Source organism: Triturus cristatus, chromosome 9 (genome assembly GCF_964204655.1).
Source record: "Triturus cristatus chromosome 9, aTriCri1.1, whole genome shotgun sequence".
NCBI lineage: Eukaryota > Metazoa > Chordata > Amphibia > Caudata > Salamandridae > Triturus > Triturus cristatus.
The window spans coordinates 1,146,487,488-1,146,508,192 of record NC_140592.1 but is presented as its reverse complement, the minus strand read 5'-3'; the positions used below and the strand labels follow the sequence as shown (position 1 = coordinate 1,146,508,192).

At 42.5% G+C, this 20,705-nt stretch overlaps 1 protein-coding gene across 1 annotated transcript in view; it reads left to right on the top strand.

The window, feature by feature from the left end:
• The window catches only part of EHD4 (EH domain containing 4), a 219,577-nt gene extending 199,707 nt beyond the window's left edge, over positions 1-19,870 (top strand). Inside the window, exon 6 of the mRNA XM_085627085.1 lies at positions 14,979-19,870. Within this exon, the coding sequence (XP_085483211.1) occupies positions 14,979-15,515 (537 nt within the window). The 3' untranslated portion in view covers positions 15,516-19,870. The remainder of the gene's footprint in view (positions 1-14,978) is intronic.
• The last annotated feature ends 835 nt before the right edge of the window (positions 19,871-20,705 follow it).

Here is a 20,705-nt window from a genome sequence, read left to right as displayed (position 1 = left end):
ATCAGACGACAAGTCGTATGTATAATGTGAAGGAAAACCTTGTAGAAATTCTGTTCCATCCAAAATATCATCATCAATTTTAGTCATGGACCTAGTGACTGCTGCGACTCAACAAGTGGCTACTGCAGATTTGGCTGCCTATCAGCCAGGGAATTACCAACAGCGTGTGCTCCCACAGGTTGATGGCCCTAAGTATGGATAACATGTGTGAGTGGCAAGCGTTCCTTAAAAGCGGCCACTCTGACCCAAAGCATTTTATGCTTAATTGCACTAGCTTTAGAATCCCGGAAATCATTTTGTTTGCAAAAGAATAAGTTGTCATTGAAGGATTGTATGCAGTAAAACGAATCCCACACAATAAGCGCAGGAATATCCGGATCAGCAAATTCAAGAGCCAAAACCAAAGCACGTAGCTCCGCTAATTGAGACGTGCAGTCAGTTAGAGACTGTGTGTACCAAGGAGGATTTAAAATCCCCATCTACAATTTTTCCCACCACAATCTCGCACGCCGCTGAATAAGCATGTTTAGAACCTACGGCTGGCTGCGCAGATCCATCAGTGTAAACAATGCATTTGTACTGCTCAAGAGGAAGCAATGACAGAGGAGGAGGATGAACATGTTCATATTGTTGAAACTCCTGTGTCTGCAAAGAAGGATCAAAAATAAAGTTGACATCAGCCAATGTCCATGAACTAGCCCAGTGTATCCAGTGTGGATGCAAGGCTTTAGAGTTTGGGACACTAGCCTTCGTAACAAGCAGGTACTGGTGAGACCATGAAAATGCGTTTACCCTGAGCCTGAAAGCGTTCTTGCAGAATCGCCATCTGGACTGCTGTCAAAAACTTTTCTATAGAAGAGAAACACATCTCTGCCGAAGTGTACAAATGGGATTTATAGGCAATGGGGACCATGTCCCCTTCATTGAACGTCCAGTATGTGAAACCGAACATGCCTGGTACAATCCTTATGACCAAATTTGCAGAGTTGTCCTGTGTTAACAAGAAGTTGGTCGCAAGCAGATCAGACTGCAAAGACCGATGAATCGCGGTATGTTCCGGGAGCCAACAGGAAGCAGAAAAAGAAGGTTGTATCAAAGAGTAAAGTGGTTTGATACGCTGGGCATACTCAGGAATGTATGTCCTCCCGAAACTCAGAAAACCCAACAAAGATTGTAACTTTTTATGAGTAGAAGGAGGCTGCAATTGAGCAAATTTTTCCATGCTTTCACATCACACTTGATTGGATATTGTGGTTGGGGTTGCGGCATGGATCGCAAAGGAATTTAATATGCCAGGGACTCCATATCCCACCCCACTTGATCACGATACTCTGCCGGGGGAAGCGATAGCGCCCACTCCGACGCGTAACCTTGTTTAGCCTCCTCCAAGACAGAATGTGAAAAACTCGGAGGGGGGGGGGAATAACATCTTCCCCTTTAGAAGAAGGTAGAGCAAATGGGGGAGGCCAATCTACCTCCGCCAACAAAATATCATAGGAAGAAGTAAGTTTGGCCCAAAAGACCGCCTTAATTGTGCGTTTAATATCACCTTCAATTTGGAGGCGTATCTCATAAAGCGCATCAGGGGGTGCAAATCGTGTGTAAGCTGTTTCCACAGTAATGAATGTGTCCGTTGCTTTCGCCTCCAGACACTGGTGGAGTGCCTCCCGCACAATGGTAACTTCCGCCGTGCTGTCGGAGTGTTACCGCTCATCTTCAATCGAGGAGCAGGGTTCTCAACTTCTGAGCCATACTTTGCAGTCAAAGCGGCAACTTTTTTCTTCTGAAATGGGGCACAACATTGAGTTGGTCACTCCGGTTTAGCTTTTACATCAAACTGGCGATGCAGGTCACGTCTTGGTTGCGTGGACTTGACTTCTATGCCATCCTGATGTCCTTCCCCGCCAAACTGTTTATCTGATGATTCCTGAAAGAAACAAGGAGAACGAAGATCAGGAACCTGAAACCTCTCGGGTGTTTTAATTTTAGAGAGGTCACGCAGTATATGCATGAAACAAGTTATCATTCCCATCCAGTGCTGGAAATGTAACCCAAGAATAGAAAACCTCGAAGCGGTAAGCTGCATTCGCCTTGACGACAAAGATAATAGGAGCCCCTGCATTAGGGACTCCATGTTGAGTCAAATGGTCAGTGACCGCAGCGCAATTATTAGCCGCAATACCGACCTCCAAACTAAATGCAGATTAACAAATCGGAAGAAATGTAGCGCAAAAGCGGGCCAGAGAGAGAAACTAAACATTTTAAATCTCAAGCTTGAAAAACCTATAAAACTTAAATATAGGAGGCTAAGCCCTCACACCACGGACGTATCTGGAAACCGGTGTGAGGGGATTGTGGACAAGCACAAGCACTACTCGGGGGTTTCGTGAATATGTACCAGACCAATCGTTGGTTGCGCCATGTTGCAGGGATTCTGCACAAATACAAAACTATGATCAGGAAATGGGACCTTGTCTTATGGGGACTGAGTCTTCCTGCCACCTTAGTACCCACGAACCCAGGACCGACCAGCTATAGTGTCTCAATTGCTCTCCTACACAGAGAAACAAATGATTAGACACCCCAGAACACAACACTCCCAGATCTCTCCAGAATCGTGGTAACAAGACACAACTTTTCGCTCACTCTCTTGTACTCATCCACAATAAGACCTGACGGAGACACAAAACAGTTTAAAATATTTATTTTAACTAGCGTTCCCTAACATGCAGTATACGTGCCTTAACAAGCGGGAAAATGCATAGTATAAATATTGTAAGCATAGCAGTCAGTCCATAACTCATGAAGGGAGACGTCATCATAAAAAGACATGGAGGAAGTTCTATAGTGCCTAACTCCCTCCCCTTGCTAAGAAGAAGTATTATTATATAATAGAAGATCTCTGGGCTTTGTCAGCAGACCCCATACCTTAGCCTGTAGATGGTGGATCTTCTCCCTGGAAAGGTCCCTCTCCAAGTGTGTGTCACCTATCGTGCACACCACTAAAAACCCAAGTACGCTGTCTAAACAGCTGCATCAGTATGTTTTGTCTAAGGGCTAAGGACTGGTTAGAACAGAATAAAAAGGGGCATTGTTGTTCGCCCTTGCACATAATGTTCAGTTAAAATCCCAGGAACATGCAGAGAGCGAACACAGGCGTGTAGTAACGTGTGCAAAGCAACAGGTAAGCTGCAATGTGGCCACGTGACACAGGAGGCTCGGCAAAGGTTTCCCCTCATGAGTACCAAGTAGGAGCTGTTTCTCCCAGTTGTCTACCTCATCCAGCCAATGGACTGCGTGCTGCAGCTGATCCACCATGCAATATAGTTCTAGATGAGGAACCTCAAGTCCACCCTGACTCGAGGTGTCTGTAGAGTAGTTAGTTTAACCCTTTTGTGTTTGGAGCCCCATACAAAAAATCTAAAGTTCGAAAATAATATCTGGGGATCGCATAAAAAGTATTCTATAAGGTATAAGGACCGCGCAATAAGATTATAATTTTCACAATTGAATCTTGCCAATAAGTGATAGAGGCCATCCCTCCAAAATCGAATCAAGGTGCTTCCACCACCTTTCAAATATTAAGATCTAGATATATCGGGGCAGTATGAGCCAAACAAACTCCCAGATAGCAGACATCCCAGGAAAACCCCACCACGGGCAACCTGTCTCTCGGCACGCCGATCAAACTCCCCAGGGGGAACAACTTAGATTATTCGAGGTTAATACAGAGGCCCACGATTTCCCCAACACGTAGCAAAATAGGTGCTGAGTTGGCTGGGTGTCGGAGATGGACTAAAGAGTCATCAGCATAAAGGGAAACCAATTGAATCCATGGAGACTGCAAACAAAAGTGTCAGGTGCCCCTATCCAACCGAAATGGTTCGGATAGATCAGGGGTGCCAGTCTTCCCGTATCTCACTATTGAAGGCAAATTCGGTCCAAGCGGTCATATCCCACCTCCAGACTACGGCAAACCTCGTGCATTCACTGGGGTTCACTATCAACATGCCAATGTCACACTTGACTCCCTCTCAGACGCTTCCTTTCATTGGAGCTGTTCTGGACACAGTGCAGTTTTAGGCATAGCCTCCCGAATGGCGACTCTGGGATAATCAGGCTGCGATACAGACGTTTCAGCCTCTATTCTGTTTTTGGTGAGAATGACTCTGAGGCTGCTGGGCCTTATGGCCTCCTCCATCCTGCTAGTCGCACATGCCAGATGGCATATGCTGTGGGACTTGAAGTTCCAGTGTGCGCAGCATCGGAGGAATCTCTCCAACATGGTCCAGATCTCTGAGAAAAATGCCCAGGACTTGCAGTGGTCGCTTAACGACCTCGATTGGGTCAGAGGCAGATCCCTCTCTCTTCCCCAACCAGAACACACAGTAGTGACAGATGTGTCACTTCTGGGATGGGGCGACGACCATGTGGGAGAGGTGAAGAGCAGAGGACTCCGGTCTTCCTTCAATCAAGGGAAAGCTGGTTCAAGTGTTCACTAAAAACCACCACCATGTGGCACTGCAACAAACAGGGTGGCTGGGGCCGTGGACCCTTTGTCAGGAGGCCCTGCGTCTCTGGACATGGCTGGAATAGAAGGGCATATCCCTGATGGTTCAACACCTTTTCCGGTTCTTTATATGCAAGGGCGGACGAACTCAGCTGTCAATGCCTAGCGAATCACGAATGGCGTCTCCACCCGGAGGTGGCACCAAGTTTTTTTCAACTGTGGGGAGAGCCTTGGTTAGATTTGTTCGCCTCCGCTTAGAACGTGCAATGTCAGCTGGTTTGCGCGCTGAAGTTTCCAAGGCAGCACTCGGTCAGAGACGCTTTTCATCTCGAGTAGAACTCTGGCCTCCTATATGCCTTTCCGCCAATACCACTCCTGTCCTGAATGCTCAAGAAGATCAGGAGCGACCGGGCCAAAGTCATTTTTGTGTCACCTGCCTGGGCATGGAGAGTCTGCTACCCCGAGCATCTCCAAATGAGCATCGATCATCCGATCAGGCTGCCCCTTCTGGAGGATCTTCTATCACAGGAGCAGGGGTGTGTGTTCCTCCCGTTCCTGCCAACTCTACACCTTCTTGCGTGGAGATTAAGTGACGGCAGTTCAGTATCAAAACTCTTTATTCAATCAAAATTTAAAATTATCATAAAAGAATAAATACATACACATCCCAAATTCATAAAACGGCATCATTAAAAACCAATCATGTTACAACATATCATAAAAAGGATCAATTACTGTTCTAGGTACCTCTCACAGATCCCTTAACCAACTCCTTTCTCTTCTTCAAACAAGCCCATAAAAAAGGGCCATTGAGAAACAGACAAACGGGTCAGGTAAAGATTTTAAAAAGTAGAAGGCCACCCGACATTGTGTAAACCTAATCTTATTTAAAATCGGCATCAGGTAGGCTATTCTTTACTTTTTATATAATGTACAGAAAAGGACTAAATGTATCTCCGATTGAGTTGATGCATTGTCAGACGGACATACACTTAAATCATTAATGCTATACGAGTTTTCAGGATAGCCTAGCATACACACTATCAGGTTAGTTCTAAACCTTAACAAAATGTATCTATGCTGTGGGATATTTACTATTGCTAGATACGAGAACCCTCCCTCTATCACATGTGTGCTTCCATGGTATAACCGGAGAGCATGTTCCCCACATCAATTTTCAACCTCTTCTATTCCGCCATTCGAGAAAACCCATTGATAACCTTTTGTTTGGATACCCCTTTACATATGAACCGATCGTTAAAAAGTTCCGGAAGCCCTATTTCTTTAAAAGTGTGCTCCACATAACTCAGCCACCTGGATCTCTTTCAGTGATCCGTGTCTAGGCAGCTCTTAATAATAAGCTGCGTAAACGGAACAGAATCTCTTCTCCAGATTGAGTACCACAAGAGTAATGGGGACACTTTAATTTGATCAGCGATGTATGGGATATCTAACTCCATATGTAGTATACGATTTACGAAGGATGGAGGGAGACCTACTACAGATTTAAAATATTTATTCTCAGCTATCTGCAGTGCAGTAGAGTTGGCCACCCCCCAAACTCCTGCACCATAAGATACAGATGCTTTTACCCGGGCCTGATAAATGTTCGTAATGGTAGGGAAGGGTTTGGCCCCCAGTTGTTTAGCAAAGGATTTCAGTGCGGTTATACCCATCTCCATGACCCTCTTTCTGCCTTCCACTAGTTTTTTTCCAAGAGAGATCTTTATCGAAGAGGATACCCAAGTATGGGAAATAATCTACCACTTCGATTTTGTTCTCTTCCGCATAAAAAACTTGGGATTGAATATCTTTTTCCCGCCCCTGCTACGATTACAAACAACTTTGTATGGTTAACTCTCATCTGGAGGGCGCCCATAAAAGAGACCTTGTCCGTAATCAATCTCTGTAACCCCAGCCCTGTCCTTGCTATTAAAACCGCGTCATCTGCGTACGCCGGTATGGGAATTCTGTGAGTTCCAAAACTAGGGACATCCTCGGTTGCCGTTAAAAGTGCTTGCTCTACTTCATTGGTGTACAGAGAGAAGAGGTAAGGAGCCAGCTCGCATCCCGGCCGCACCCCCTACCAATTTTAAATGGGCATGTGCAGTCTCCATTTTTCGTGTAGCGGACTGAAGCAGTTGCATTGGCGTAGATCTGCCTCATGAAATTCAATATAGCCAGGTCGACCCCCATCGACTGCATTATACTCCACAGCTTGTCATGTACCACGCAGTCAAAGGCTGCGCTCAGGTTCATGAACGCCATATATAGTTTTCCTTCCTTTATGCTAGTGTAGTTGTCTATCGTCAAGGCTAAGTTTAGGGCTCGATCTATAGTGCCTCTTCCCTGCTGGAATCCGTATCAGGCTTGGATAAGGATGATATTTTCCCTTCCCCAATTCTCTAACCTTGACAATAAGAGTCAGCCCATTAACTTGTGTCCAACAGGGAGATAGGTCTATAATTATTCGAATTAGACCCATCTCCCTTTTTGTAAATCGGGACAATCACTCCGGAGGACCATGATGGAGGGGGACCAACCCGGGTGATGCTGTTCATAACATTTGTCAGTAGCGGCGTCCATAAATCTATATTTTCACAGAAAATATCTATTGGAACGCCGTCGGGCTTGGGAGCTTTTCCCAAGCTACAGGCCTCCAGCCCATTACTGACCTCATTGTAAGTGAACGTTAGGGTTTGACTTTGAAACTCCGTTTCTGGCCTTTTAAGGCCTGGTTGGACGGCAGTTAATAACTTTCGACCTTCCTCCCGAAGTCTGTAATGTAATTTTGCAGCCAGGTGTCCCTCTACCAAGAACGTGTACGCCTACTGGAGACATACATTTGTAAAATATTGTACAGAAAGGTCTATTGATCCTCTTTCAGCTTTCCTTTTCGCTCATTTCTTTTCATTTTGACCCTTGCTCAGCAGGGCTCCACATTGGGCACATTCTAGGGATAACTTTCGCCCCTGTCTGCCTTTCTGTGGCTGCCAGATCAACTCTCTTTATTTAAATCCCCTATTGTAAAAAGATTTTTTTAAGGGGCCTGTACATATGTTTCCACCTGCCCCTTTCATCATACCTCAGTGGGCCTTAAATTGGTTCTCACCTTCCTGATGTGTGCTCCGTTCAAACATCTGCGCAACTGCCCCCTACTGCTGCTTCCCATCAAACATCCTTTTTAGTGGCAATAACTTCTGCCAGGCAAGTGACCGAATTGTAGGCTCTGTCATTCAAACCTCCTTACCTGACCATCTTCTCTGATAAGTTGGTGCTTCTTATTAGGGCCTCTCTCTTACCGAAAGTGGTAACATCATTCCACATGGGCATTCTGTCACCTTGCCCACTTTCTACGCTCCTCCGCACCTCTCCAAAGAAGAGGAGCGACTCCACCGTCTGTATCCAAAAAGAGCGTTGTCGTCCTACCTTGACCACACTAAAGAATTCTGGGTGGACGAATAACTCTTTGTGGGGTACGTTGGATTAAAGAAAGGTTGTGCGGTGCAGAAGAGGACTATCTTGCGATGGGTGGTCCTCTGCATCAAAATGTGCTATGCTCTGGCTAAAAAGCAGCCTCCTGAAGGCTTAAGGGCTCATTCCATCTAAGCTAAATCTGCTACCCCGACATTGCAACCTGGAGTTCCAGTCTGCGATTTGTCAGCAGGCACGTGGGCATTCCTGCACATGTTTACCAAGCACTACTGCCTGGGCAGTTAAGTCCGAAGGGACAGCCTTTTTGGCCGCTCTCTCCTACAGGATTTTCTGGGCTAAACTTGTCTGCAGTCCTTTCACTGGAGTTGGTATTCCATGGGTATCTATTCAGAGGGAAGGAATCTGCTGCTAGATATCTATATCAGATGGACTAGTTACTTACTTTTGTTAACGCCTTATCTGGTAGAGACATGATTTAGCTGCAGATTCCTTACTGCCCCACCCATCCTCCCTGCACTGCGGAAAGGTTTGTAGGGTCAAGGCTGACCCCCATTCAGGGCCCTAGTTGTTCAGAAACACACCATTGTCAGTGCACTTCATGGCTACGTGCTTCTGGCGTGAAAAGTCGTAAAAAGTAACTGACGTCAGCGCACAGAGGTGACACCTATATAGGTGACGCGGATTTCACAACGGCGGAGACAACACCGACGACGTCAGGCAGAGCCATCCAACGCCACCTACCGCCACGCAAGGGTATTGCTCTAAGAAAAATCTTTGGGTTCCAGTCTGATGCATGGGAAATTCAAAGGGAAGGAATCTGCAGCTAGATCGTATCTCTACCAGATAAGGTTTCACACGAATGTAACGAACTTGTCCTTATGGTCACATATACTTTTTGTAGTGGATAAAAAATAAATTGACCATAAAATCTTTTGGCAGGATATTTTGCTTTCCTTCTTTTCGAAGAACCACTACTGTCTCCTCCAAAACAGTTCCCTGGATGATTACACAGTTGTGATAAAGCTTGTGCAGGCGGTCTGCTAAGGTACTAGAAGCCTGTGTATACATGGAACTGTAATTCCATTGGGTCCAGGTGCCTTTTCTTATTGCCAGTGATCTATTAGAATTTTATTTTTCTGTATCTTTAGTGGTCACCATAATCTTTCCCTGTCTTAATCTGAGAATTTCTCCCAAATTAAGTGCGTTATGACAAAAAGCCCAAGCTTTAGCAGATAAGGATCCATTCGTGGTATGAGGGTCAGCATAGTAATCTTTACAACATTTGCAGTGTTTTTGTTAGTCTGTCCTAATCCCCTGGAGTATTTAATTGTTGTAATTTTGAGCTATTCTTCATAAACATTGTATATTTTGCTAAAGTTTTAGTTGCTTTATTTGCTTCAGAGTATTTGGTTGTATTTGTGTTCCAACCGCTCTAGTGTTGACCATAAAACTGACTCCGTAGTATGTCTGCCTTTCTTTCAGTTTACTGAACCTCTTATTCCAGTTGTAATATTGTATTGTGTATATTCTTGTTTCTCCTTATAATTAAACATATTATTACCTTTATTGCAACCCCTAATATTTGCAGAGAAAAATATGAACATATATTAACCCCCCAAGAACAAATCGATTTTCGTCCTTATCAAGTTTGTCTATTCCGTGTCATTCAAAAGGTCATTCCGTCTCCATCGGCCCATTTCAGGTCGGGCAGAGTCATGAAAGTGACATTGTTATTCCCCATGGTCAAATATTACAATGGGTTATATCTCTGCATCTTCAAGCATAGGTATATTAATGGCATTGATGAGTAGATCATCAGTTCTCAAGCATGTATGATGTGGATATGAAAAAAGGTAAAATCTTTCCCATCCAGATTAGAGTTCTTCCGCTGTCCATGTTCATAACATTAAAATCTGAGTAAAGATCCTTCATCATTTTGTGAGATTTAGGATAGAGGATATTTACTTGTATATTATCTGTCAAGTATCCTGTTCATAGGCACATTAAAATCTCTTCCAATAATCAACATAGACTCCGGTGGAAGGTTGCTCATCTTCTCTCTCTGCCCTGTCCAAAAATCAGTACCTCTGTGTTTGGAGATTGACAGCATATATTTATCAGTTTTCTGCAGTGTAGTAATCGTCCATCTGCGTTTCTCATCTGTTTGATCAGAAATCACTAAGCGCTCCGATTTCTTGGCTAGTAGTGTTACTACCCCATTCTTTTATCCTTTAGCATCAGAATGCCACCTCATCAGTCGAATTATTTTTTAGGTCTCGGCTGCGCTTGCGCAGTCTCGCTCCGAGATTTAATGACTTTGAGAAGAGGGGCTTGCACCCGCCCCTCTTCTCTCCTGTTCTCCATTGGCTGGCCTCTTAAATGCTGGCCAGCCACTGGAGAAGAGGTCCAGTCACTCCGTTGAAGCCCCGTCCTTTTCGGATCGGGGGGCGTGTTTTTTGCGAGAAGTCTCAGGGAGGAGACAACAGCAAAACACGCCCCCAAATCCGAAAAGGACGTGGCGTTTCTCCGAGGCATTTTCTGCTGTGCCTCGGAGAAAGGCGGTGGTGTCCCGGCGTTGCTCCCTCACCTGATCTCCTTGTTTTGCTATCGGGATCCGCACCGTGCTTTGGACGCCTTTCCCCCTTGTTAAAGCTCTTTCCACGTGGCTTAGGAGACGGGACCGGAAGAAATTACGTTTAGTACACTGCAGCCAATCGGAAGAGGAGTACAACATTTTGCCTCTCCCCGACTTCCAGCTCATCTTCTCGTGTTTCTTTGCACGTAAACGGGAAACCTTCCCACGCCATGGCCCACCGACACTCCCTCCGCTGCTGAAGTTCTCGACCAGGATGTATTTTGTGTGATTTACGGATGGGGGGCGTGGTTAAGCTTCCTTATGTCAAAGGGGTGTGTTCTTCTACTTCAATTCACTATTGTGCGAGTCGGCGGCAGTTTGTAAACCCTACTCCTCACCCGTCCCCTGACTCTCGCTTCTTACTCCGGGACAGCCATGTCGGACCAGGCTCCCTTCGACACCAATGTTATCACCCTGACCCGGTTTGTGATGGAGGAGGGCAGGAAAGCCAAGGGGACAGGAGAGCTGACCCAGCTGCTCAACTCCCTCTGCACGGCTGTGAAAGCCATCTCCTCCGCTGTCCGGAAGGCTGGGCTTGCCAACCTGTGAGTGTGACTTCTTTCCGCCCCAAAGGGGCCAGTTTGCCTGGTGTGAGGTAGCACAACGCCACCAGCAATTTTACAAATAGCCGCCCAAGTCTTATCCAATTTGAGGGCGTGTCCTCGGTTTCTTTACACCTGGCCTGTCAGTGTCTCTCAGATTTTTTTTTTTTTTAATGTGGATTTTGACGTCAATGCCTCCATGAAATTAATATAAACGTGACACGCTGTAATGTTTATCTGAAATGTTTGTAATCGTCTTCGTGAATATTATTCTCGTCAAGAAGGTAACCTGTTAAGAGTAAGAAATATATAGCGTTGAAAAATGAGCGAAAACACTTCCTTGCCGTTGTCTCCCTGAAGCTTGGTTTAAATTCTGTATTTTAAGGCGTCTACAGTGATGTCGTCTGCCTTTTCATACTTTGTCCCGCAGTTTTTACCTGCCCGAACTCTGTAGCCTGTCAATTCTGTATACAATAGCTTTCGCCACGCCTCGCCTCAGCTTTAGGACTGCATTTAAACTCCCAGAAATAGCCATATATACTATCGATGTATGTTTGATTTCTCAAATTAGGCTCAGATTGGACCAAAAATAGGCCTAGGCTCGCCAAACGAGAGGCGCAAGTACGCGAATCGCGACCTCTCGCATTGCTTGGTTGGTATCGGGGGCTAAGTTTTGGAGAAATGTGTTGCGAATCAAACGTTTTAAATCTTTCCAAACCAATAACGTTGATCAACACATTGGTTCTTACCTGCGCCTTCCTAGAAGCCCACCAGGCTTTAGGGGTGCTTATGGTCCCCTGACTCTGGACTGGGGAGTAAATCGAGGCTTTGGACATCAGAGGTGCTAGTCGGTGGATGGGTCACTGAAATTCTAGTTTTCCGTTCCTAACCATGCGTTCCTCCTGGGCAAGGTGGGGATTTGCAAACTGGCTGAGGCTTTGTGGCCTGCTCTGTAGATTGACGGGCAGTATTTTTTTTTTTAATGAAAATCTGTGAACATCTTAACATGTCCAAAAAACCTACATCACCCTAAAGTGAACAAGGTATTTTGAAGTTTTCCCTGTCTGAACTTGCACGAACACGAGGAGATGTAAGTGAAATAAATGTGTTCTCTCCCCCCCCCCCCCCCCCTCTTTAATCTGCTCTGCTCCTCCGCACTATTACCTCTAATGGAATGTAAACTTTTTGACAAGGGAAAGGGCAGCGCAGGTGACCCTAAACCGAGCTCGACCCCCTCAAGCCACACCTGAGGCATTTAAAACGAACGTGTTTGTGCGAAGGAACATGTTAACTTTGGGGGAAAGGTCAGAAGTGTGATTTTTGGCACCACGCTTTGGAAGAGCAGCAGGTATTTTCAGCAATGCTAAGCGGCCTTTAAAGAACACGCGCTTAGACCTGTCCGGGGCAGAGTTTATTCCAACAATTCGTTGTAGCCTGCGCAAGATCACACAGTTCATTAACAGTCGCGGCGGAGCTGTGATCGACAACTTCAGATTTGTAATAATAACAAGCATTTACAATGCAACGGTCTCGGCATTGTTAAAGTTAGAGCTATTGGCATTGCTCATGACAATGCCGTTTCTTTAAATGTTTTAAAAACAAAAACATAAACAAAAATAATGTCATGAGCAATGCCAATAGCTCTAACTTTACCAATGCCGAGACCATTGCATTGTAAATGCTTGGTTTTGTATGAGCCTCCTGTGCCCATTTAGTAACTTAACCTTTTAGGTTAGTCAGGCTTTGTCCTGAGCTATTAAATGAATAGCGTTTTTCCAACGATAGAAGGGTGGCTTAAAGATATGGTGGAGTGGACTACTGTGGAGGAATGTGAAAAAATGTGCGACAAGATGAGCGTTTATTTGAAGACCTAATGGCTTGTGCACCCATGATCTGGTTGTTAACTGACCCACCAGGCCCTCATGAATGCAAGATATAGGGTACAACCCATCTGTAAGTGTAGATAATATTACTGTCAACACCATAATTCGATGCCAGTAAATCTCCAGGATTGTACTGGAACTGGGGAGGTGAGCTCATTAGTTTACACTCAATATTTAAATTGTGTATTAACTACTAGTCATTATTCTAGGACGAACAGGATTGGTTGGGTGGTTTGGCACTTGAAAAGTGGGACAAAAGCAGAATTCTTTGAACAAGTTTGAGTTGTTAAATTGATGACGATTATCGTATGAAGCTTAAAGTAGTTGACTTGTTGACTATGAAATGTAATAGAGAATATTGTCATTAAAAGAAATACTTGTCAATTGTACGATATATATCTGCTTTAAATATTAATAAAAACTGTTTTAAATAACACTTTTAAGTTGGTCACCGGATTCCTTTCAAATTTAATCACGTTAACAACTCGAAGCATAGATGTGTGTATTAAATAGAGTGTGACCTCTTTATACTCAGTGTTGCATCACACACCATCCACAACTTGTAGAACCATTTGTCATGCTAACCTGAGCCAACCACAACCCTATTTAGGTTAGAACCCTTGTTACCCCCGGTCCATGTCTAGGAAACCTGAATAGAGACCCAACAATAGAAAGGTATGGGGAAAAAGAAACTAAAAATCAAAGGAGAACATAACCTTAGATCAAATTGCTCTACAATGGAACAAAAAAGCATTCCCACCAAACACCCCTGTCTATTTAATCGCATCTCCCTCCACCAAACAACCCTACCAAACTGTTGCATCCATAATCATCATCTTTGTAGATGTTTATCTGAAACACCTTGATTATCGTAACTGTCAGTTACTTAACTTCAACCCTAACTATCCAATGTATAGCCAAATATACACTTATACATCTGACTTTCAAAAGAGAATCCCCAGTTATAAACACACCAAACGGCTCACAAAATGTGATTACGTGAGCAAACTCGTGCACTGCAGATGAAGCCTATGTTGGTCTAACATTCACATAGTTACAGCACCATTTATTTTTAATGAGCAACCTTCACTCATGGGGTAAATGCATGCATCCATAATGTATATAATTAGCAGGTCCCATCAGCGAAAAGATTTGAGATTGAGCAAGCAAGGACATGTTTAGCTATTTAGCCATAACTCGATGTTCTTGTAGTGAAATGTTTGCGAGAAAGGGTTCCAATTCGGATGGTTCCTGAAAAATTTGAATGTGGTCTCTGATGGCTACAGTGAACCTAGAGGTACCTGCAAAGTAAAGCACAAGTACATCTCTTAGACGTTTTCTCAAGGCCAGAAAGCCTCCACCAAAGTGCTGTCATAACGGGACATATGTTTAAACACAGTCTCACCCTCGTTTTTTGGTCTGGGTAATTACCCCAATTCTACTAATCACAATAGCCATCTGCAAGGAGAATTTCGGAAATATAAACTGGAATTGCTATGTATTGTTTCCAGTATGACTGATATGAGGGGAAATTGAATATTGTCACATCTCTGAGAATGAGCGTATTGTAGTGATTCAAGGTTTAAACTCTTTTACTGTGTAAGTGTAAAGTTAAAATTCTTAAAGAGACAACACAACAGACCACTAAATCCCTTCTAACCCACCCGTTGCTGTAGCAGAACTTTCATTTTCCATCTGTGCCAGTCTTATTAAAGAAGGCAATTGAAAACCTCATCAGATTACAACACACTCTATTTAACAAAGTTATTGTTTCAGATCACCAAGTAGATGCGTTTTCTTCATTTCGCTTACAACTGGTATTATGCAGTCTTACAATGTGAAGTGTTAAAAATAATCTAAATTTCACTTGTAATTCCTACTATGGAAAGATTAGGTCGGATGGTAATCTCAATTGAAACATGGCTGGTATTTTAATTCTTTGTAATTAATTGATTTATCTTTGTTTTCTACAGGCGCAGTTGGAGACATACGACTTCTCTAAATTCCACACACTGAAGCCAAAGTTGATAGAGGCAGTAGACAACATGTTGGCAAATAAAATTGCTTCCTTGATGAGCATGATTCGCCAGGAAGAGAGCAGCATGCCAACACAGATGGTACACGGTGGAGCCTTTGAAGGAACAATGGAAGGGCCATTTGGTCAAGGCTATGGTGAAGGTGCTGGAGAAGGCTTGGGAGAAGAAGAATGGGTGGTTGCCAAGGACAAACCTAGCTATGACGAACTTTTCTACATGTTGTCACCAATAAATGGCAAGATCTCTGGAGTGAGTGCCAAGAAGGAAATGGTAAATTCCAAGCTACCGAACAGTGTCCTGGGGAAGATCTGGAAGTTAGCTGACTGCGACAAAGATGGGATGTTGGATGATGAGGAATTTGCCTTGGCAAAGCACTTAATAAAGATTAAACTAGAAGGGTACGAACTACCGAATGAGCTGCCCGTCCATCTTCTTCCACCATCTCACAGAAAACCAGTGTATAATGTAGAGTGATGAGATCGGAGTTGAGGAACAGTGTTGTTATTTGGACATTTTAAGCGTAAATTAAATTCTGATGCTGTTTTAGGTATTTAAACATGACCAAACCTTGAAATCAGGCCTGTGCTAAGTGAGAAATCTGGGCAGCATTTCCAATAGTCATAATATGCTTTCAATAGCAGAATATGAAATGTTGTGACAGTATGATGTTTACACTAACTTTAGCAACCATTCCATTATTGAAATCACCAGCATCCCACTATAGGTGTTGTTTTATCATCCTGTCCGTAGTTCTAAAAACAATATTTATTAGCATTCCAACATAAAGCTAAATTCACTTCAGTATTCCTGTAACACTGTTAGTCCTGAGTTGTTAAAGCTTTCTCACTTGTGCCTTATAGATGCATCATTTCACAGACACAGGACTAAATCCCCCACCCATATTTTCAGAGGTTCAAAAAGAAAGATGAAGATAATGCTGAATTAGAACCCTGCTCATTACTTCCCTCCCGAGCTAATAATTTATAAATGATTGAAAGGAGGGGGACTGGTTCTTTAAATTTTCATCTGTGTTTAGGTTACTATATGCTTGCCTTTATTGGACTTGAATGACGTGAAGGTGCTTTAAGTTTCACCAAATGTTTGTTACAGAATGGGGAGGTTGAAGGTTCGAAGAATGAAGGTACAATGCTAAGGCAGGAAGTGAAAGAGGTCCGGGTTGAAACCTGGCACTACCAGCCGGCATTTCAAGTTTTGGTCTCCCATTTTCATTATTTTTATAAATCATTGCCATTTTGAAAATTGACGATTTTGACATATTTATAAAGTTGGTTAAAGTTGCAAGAACAGGTTTATCTTGCTTTTACACATAGGATATTTATTAGGGAGCTGCAAAGTTATGTACATATTAGCAAATCGCATTTACAAATTCCTTATGGCACGGGAGGAGACTTATCATATTAAACATATTTCGAAGTGCATCCCCATTAAGAGTACAAGTGCCTCCTAGGGAGAAGGCTATAAATAGGTATGACCAATGGAGCATCAACCCACCTGAATGTGAAGACCTCAGAAAAGACAGAGGAGCTTCTCAGATTGTGATGTATGGGAACAGTTGTATGCATGTGCATTGGTTAGTCTAGGAGGCTCTTCGAACATGTCCAGGTTTATCTAGAATTTCACACAACATGAAAAATGAAGAATGTATTAAACTTTTCATTTTAACTAGCCTTTTATTACTTTATGTATTAGTGTAATAAGATTACAAAGGTTATTTTTTCTGCTTTAAGTTACAGTGGTAACTTTACCTTTATTCTACTAGTAAAGCAGCTTTGTACAGAATGGCAATAAATGCTCACTTGCTATTACATCATAAGCTGATTAGGTTAACTTTAGACCCGGAGTCTATGCCGGGATGTGACGCTGCAGTTCTGTTTTTCTTACATTACCTTTTAACTATATATACATCAATATATATATATATTTTTTATTGAGCAGTATGTATAATATATGCGTATTGATTAATGCATCAATTCAAGTCCTCACTGATGTTAATATTTCTCACACACAGACAGCTTTTTCTGTTTTTAGATCTAATTCTAAACACTCCCTTCTATTACTGTTCACCACATTAAATATTCTGTCTGTCAGTATAGCGTTGTAGAGGATGAATGTTAGCTGTATTGATCCACCTTTAACCACAATTAGGATTGAATTGACAGACGTGCTCTTGAGAGTAATGAAACCGTAGCCTTTTAGGACAAATGTGAATAAAAACATGATTATTTTTACATTGAAAGCTAAATGAAAGGCGCACCAATGGGTTTCTTAGCATCCATATCTACTGTATTTTTAAATACACCCACAATGTACAGATATACAATAGTATGGTGTTTCCATGAACACATTTTAAACGTATGTGTACATTTAACTTCTCACTACCTTTCTACTTCAGCTCTAGCTCTTCCTTTTTCTTCCTAGTACTGTTGACTGCACCTTTACCGCATCAGATTTACTCCCTTCAACTCACCAACCTTTCAAGAATCACATTTTCCTATTGTATTTAGGAGAAATGTTCTGTCCTGCCTGTCTTTTTCAAGCACTGTCCTCCTACTTTAGTTACATTTTCTTTTTTCCTTGGTAGTGTTGGTCGGTCTTGAATTTTAACACATTTTACGATTCACACACTAAGTAAAATGGCCCTCTGAACTCTTGTGACCCTCTAGAACTTTACTTTTCACAGACCACAAATTTTATTTTTATTAGGTTTTTAATGCTTTGAAAGGAGCTAGTCTCTAAACTTCCTATTTTCTTTAGTAGTATTTCAGTAGTTTAAACTGCAAACATTTCAGCCGAGTGGTGGAACTTTCGTATTTTGCCACAGAAGACAATATAAATGTTCCTGGCTCAGAGCGACTGAGTGTTTGTATGTGTGTATATATATGTATGTGTGTGCGATTATATATTAGCCCTACGTACCGGAAATCCAGGGGGATACAGATTCCCTATAATTTAACATCGCCTCACCTCTTTTTTGTATACCAGTTTCATTGCTACTGTTTACTTTAACTTATGGCTTTAGTTGCCCATGTTGCAGAGTTAAAGTTGCTAAGTTACTTTGATAGTTTTCCACTGAAGAAGGCTGTTTCGCTCCCCCTGCCCTCTACTAACGCTACCATATTCATTTTATAAGTAGGACTTCACAACAGAGTTCCAACATATTTCTGTAATATACCACTCACCTCCCGATTTGTGATATCTGAATTCTGAAATAGCATTCCTAACACGAGTATTCTTGAACTTCTAGTTCTCTTTCTCCTCTGATTCCCATTTTCAAAGTAGCCGAAAAACAAGCTATAGCAGATGCACACCTGTCTCTCCACTGTAGTGTTCAATTTGATTGAACATAATGGAACCCATGGTGCTTTCTGTTGGTTTTAATGGCTGCAAAGTCATACTAATTGACTCATAATGTATTTTTCGTTGATCGTAGGCAAATATTTATTTGCTATGGAATCATCCTAAGCAGTTGGCACGGTGCCTCAAAATCATAGCTTATGGGGGCCCTTTTGAATGTAGGTTACCTAATTATGAGGTTAAATAACTTCCTTAAACGCATGGTGCACATTCTGGATTTCACCCTCAACATATTAAGAGTAATCGTGCCTGAAGGGCCCGGGCAAATGACTGTAGTTCTATAACTTTACACATCTGCTCTACTTATTTTTGTTTTTGGGGATTTGGGGGGGGGGGGGGGGCTGTGTATATACCTCTGCCAGACCAATAATGTTCAAGCTGTTTCCGCCTGCTAGCACCCATTTCCATGTGTTTTTTGGGCTTTTAGTTCAAGTGTTGCATTGTTCAATTATCTAAGGTGTATTACCCTATGCTATTGTAGCATTGAAAGCAGAGCTAGGTGCTCATTCGAAGTTCCTATAGTGAGCTCTGCTCTGAGAACAATTTCAGAAGATGCATACTCTAGTGCACGTGGATTGGACTACAAAATGAGCACTCTATTTTTCTAGTAAATGTGCTATTTCTCTTCGGAGGTAAAACTTACTGTATTGATAATTAAAACATTAAGGAATGCTCATAGAAGTAAAGTATGCATGAATGGTGGGTGATTGCAAGAAATTTGGAACACGGAATTACACAATACTGTTGAGAAGGCTGTCTACCATATTACAGTAACAGTTGAAAGGAATGGCTTCATTCACTTAGACTATTACAAAAGTATACATTGTTTATAAAACAGAATGCAGGAAACAGTTTACACCTCTCCCAATTTAGAAATGGATAACCATGTGATTGAGGGCTTGCTACAAACTCTGGAGTGTATCACAAGTTGCACCCCTTAAAGACAGTATTGTCTTTATTTAGTTCAACTTCTATGGAAATATTGAAGGCTTAATACATATAGAAACCGTGGTCAGAGAAGTTAGAATTTTATTTTTTATATGTGTAGATAATGTTTACTTTTTAGGGACATGGAGAATTGATGTTTTTCCTGGAATTTGATTTGAAAACGTGTTCTACCAATCACATTTTTATCTGAAATGTTATATTGCTCTTCTTTGAATACAAATATTTATTGTAAAAAAAATGAAAATCTTGTCAAAATAGAGCAATCATAATTCAGATTGTGCAGTGTTATGTCATTGAAATATTAATAAACTAGCAGTGTGCCTTTTGAAAACAGTTTTTAATTGGAGAAACAGATTTTCCATATTTGTCTGTTATTCTTCATATGTGAAAATTTCAGTTGCATATGTAAATTCTCAGTCATTGCATTTCAAATGTATTCAGTGTTTTAAATGTAAAGGTCATTTGAAATCGAATGTTATTGCTTATAAAATCTTGTGAAAATAGTACACAAGATTGTTGTCTCTCTTTCACTAATCATTAGGAACTCAACTGCAGTACTAGGCTAGGTTAGATTGGGAACTTTGTATTAAAATACAATAGCTTTAAAAGTCAGAAGTGGGCACTAACCCCCCCCCCCCCCCATGCCTGTTCAGGCACACAAAGCCCCTCTACCTAGCACTTGAGAACAATTCAGTAGTTGTGTTTTTCTTTATTTCTGAGTATTTGCAATACAGTGTCCCTTTCTTTTCTCACTATTTAGTCTTTATAAGGAGAAAGAAATGAAACACCTGGCACTTCTTGGAGGACCTGTATGTCTTACATCCATCTGGAAGAACTCTATCTGAGCTCAGTGTAGGAGAGTAGGGTCTGCTTTCTATGTTCACCCCCACTTTTTGCTTTTGCTTTACTGGTTTACGACTTAGATGTGGCTGTGGGCCTGCTAATCAGACCCACAGCCCTGCTGTTCTCTCTCTAAATTACTACTATGTACTTTAGGTGCATAACCCATTTGGATAGGATCACCTTATTGGCCCCTGTACAGTGTACCCTAGGTACCCAGGGCATAGGTGTACCCTAGGCCTACCAGGGGCTGCAGCATGTATTGTGCCACCCCTGGCCTGGCCTTCCATTTTGACACAACTGGCTGATCACTCAGCTGGGGCAAGGTCGTGTAATCACCCCTTGCTTAGGTGTAGTATTCCTATACCTAACTTACATATAGACACATGTGTACCTATCAGTCACTCCTATGGCAGGCCTTGACAATCCTGGAGGCAGAGTGCTTGGTAACATGTGAGATGGTGCTCTAGCATGAGCTGAGCCTGTCTGCAGCTTTCGGAA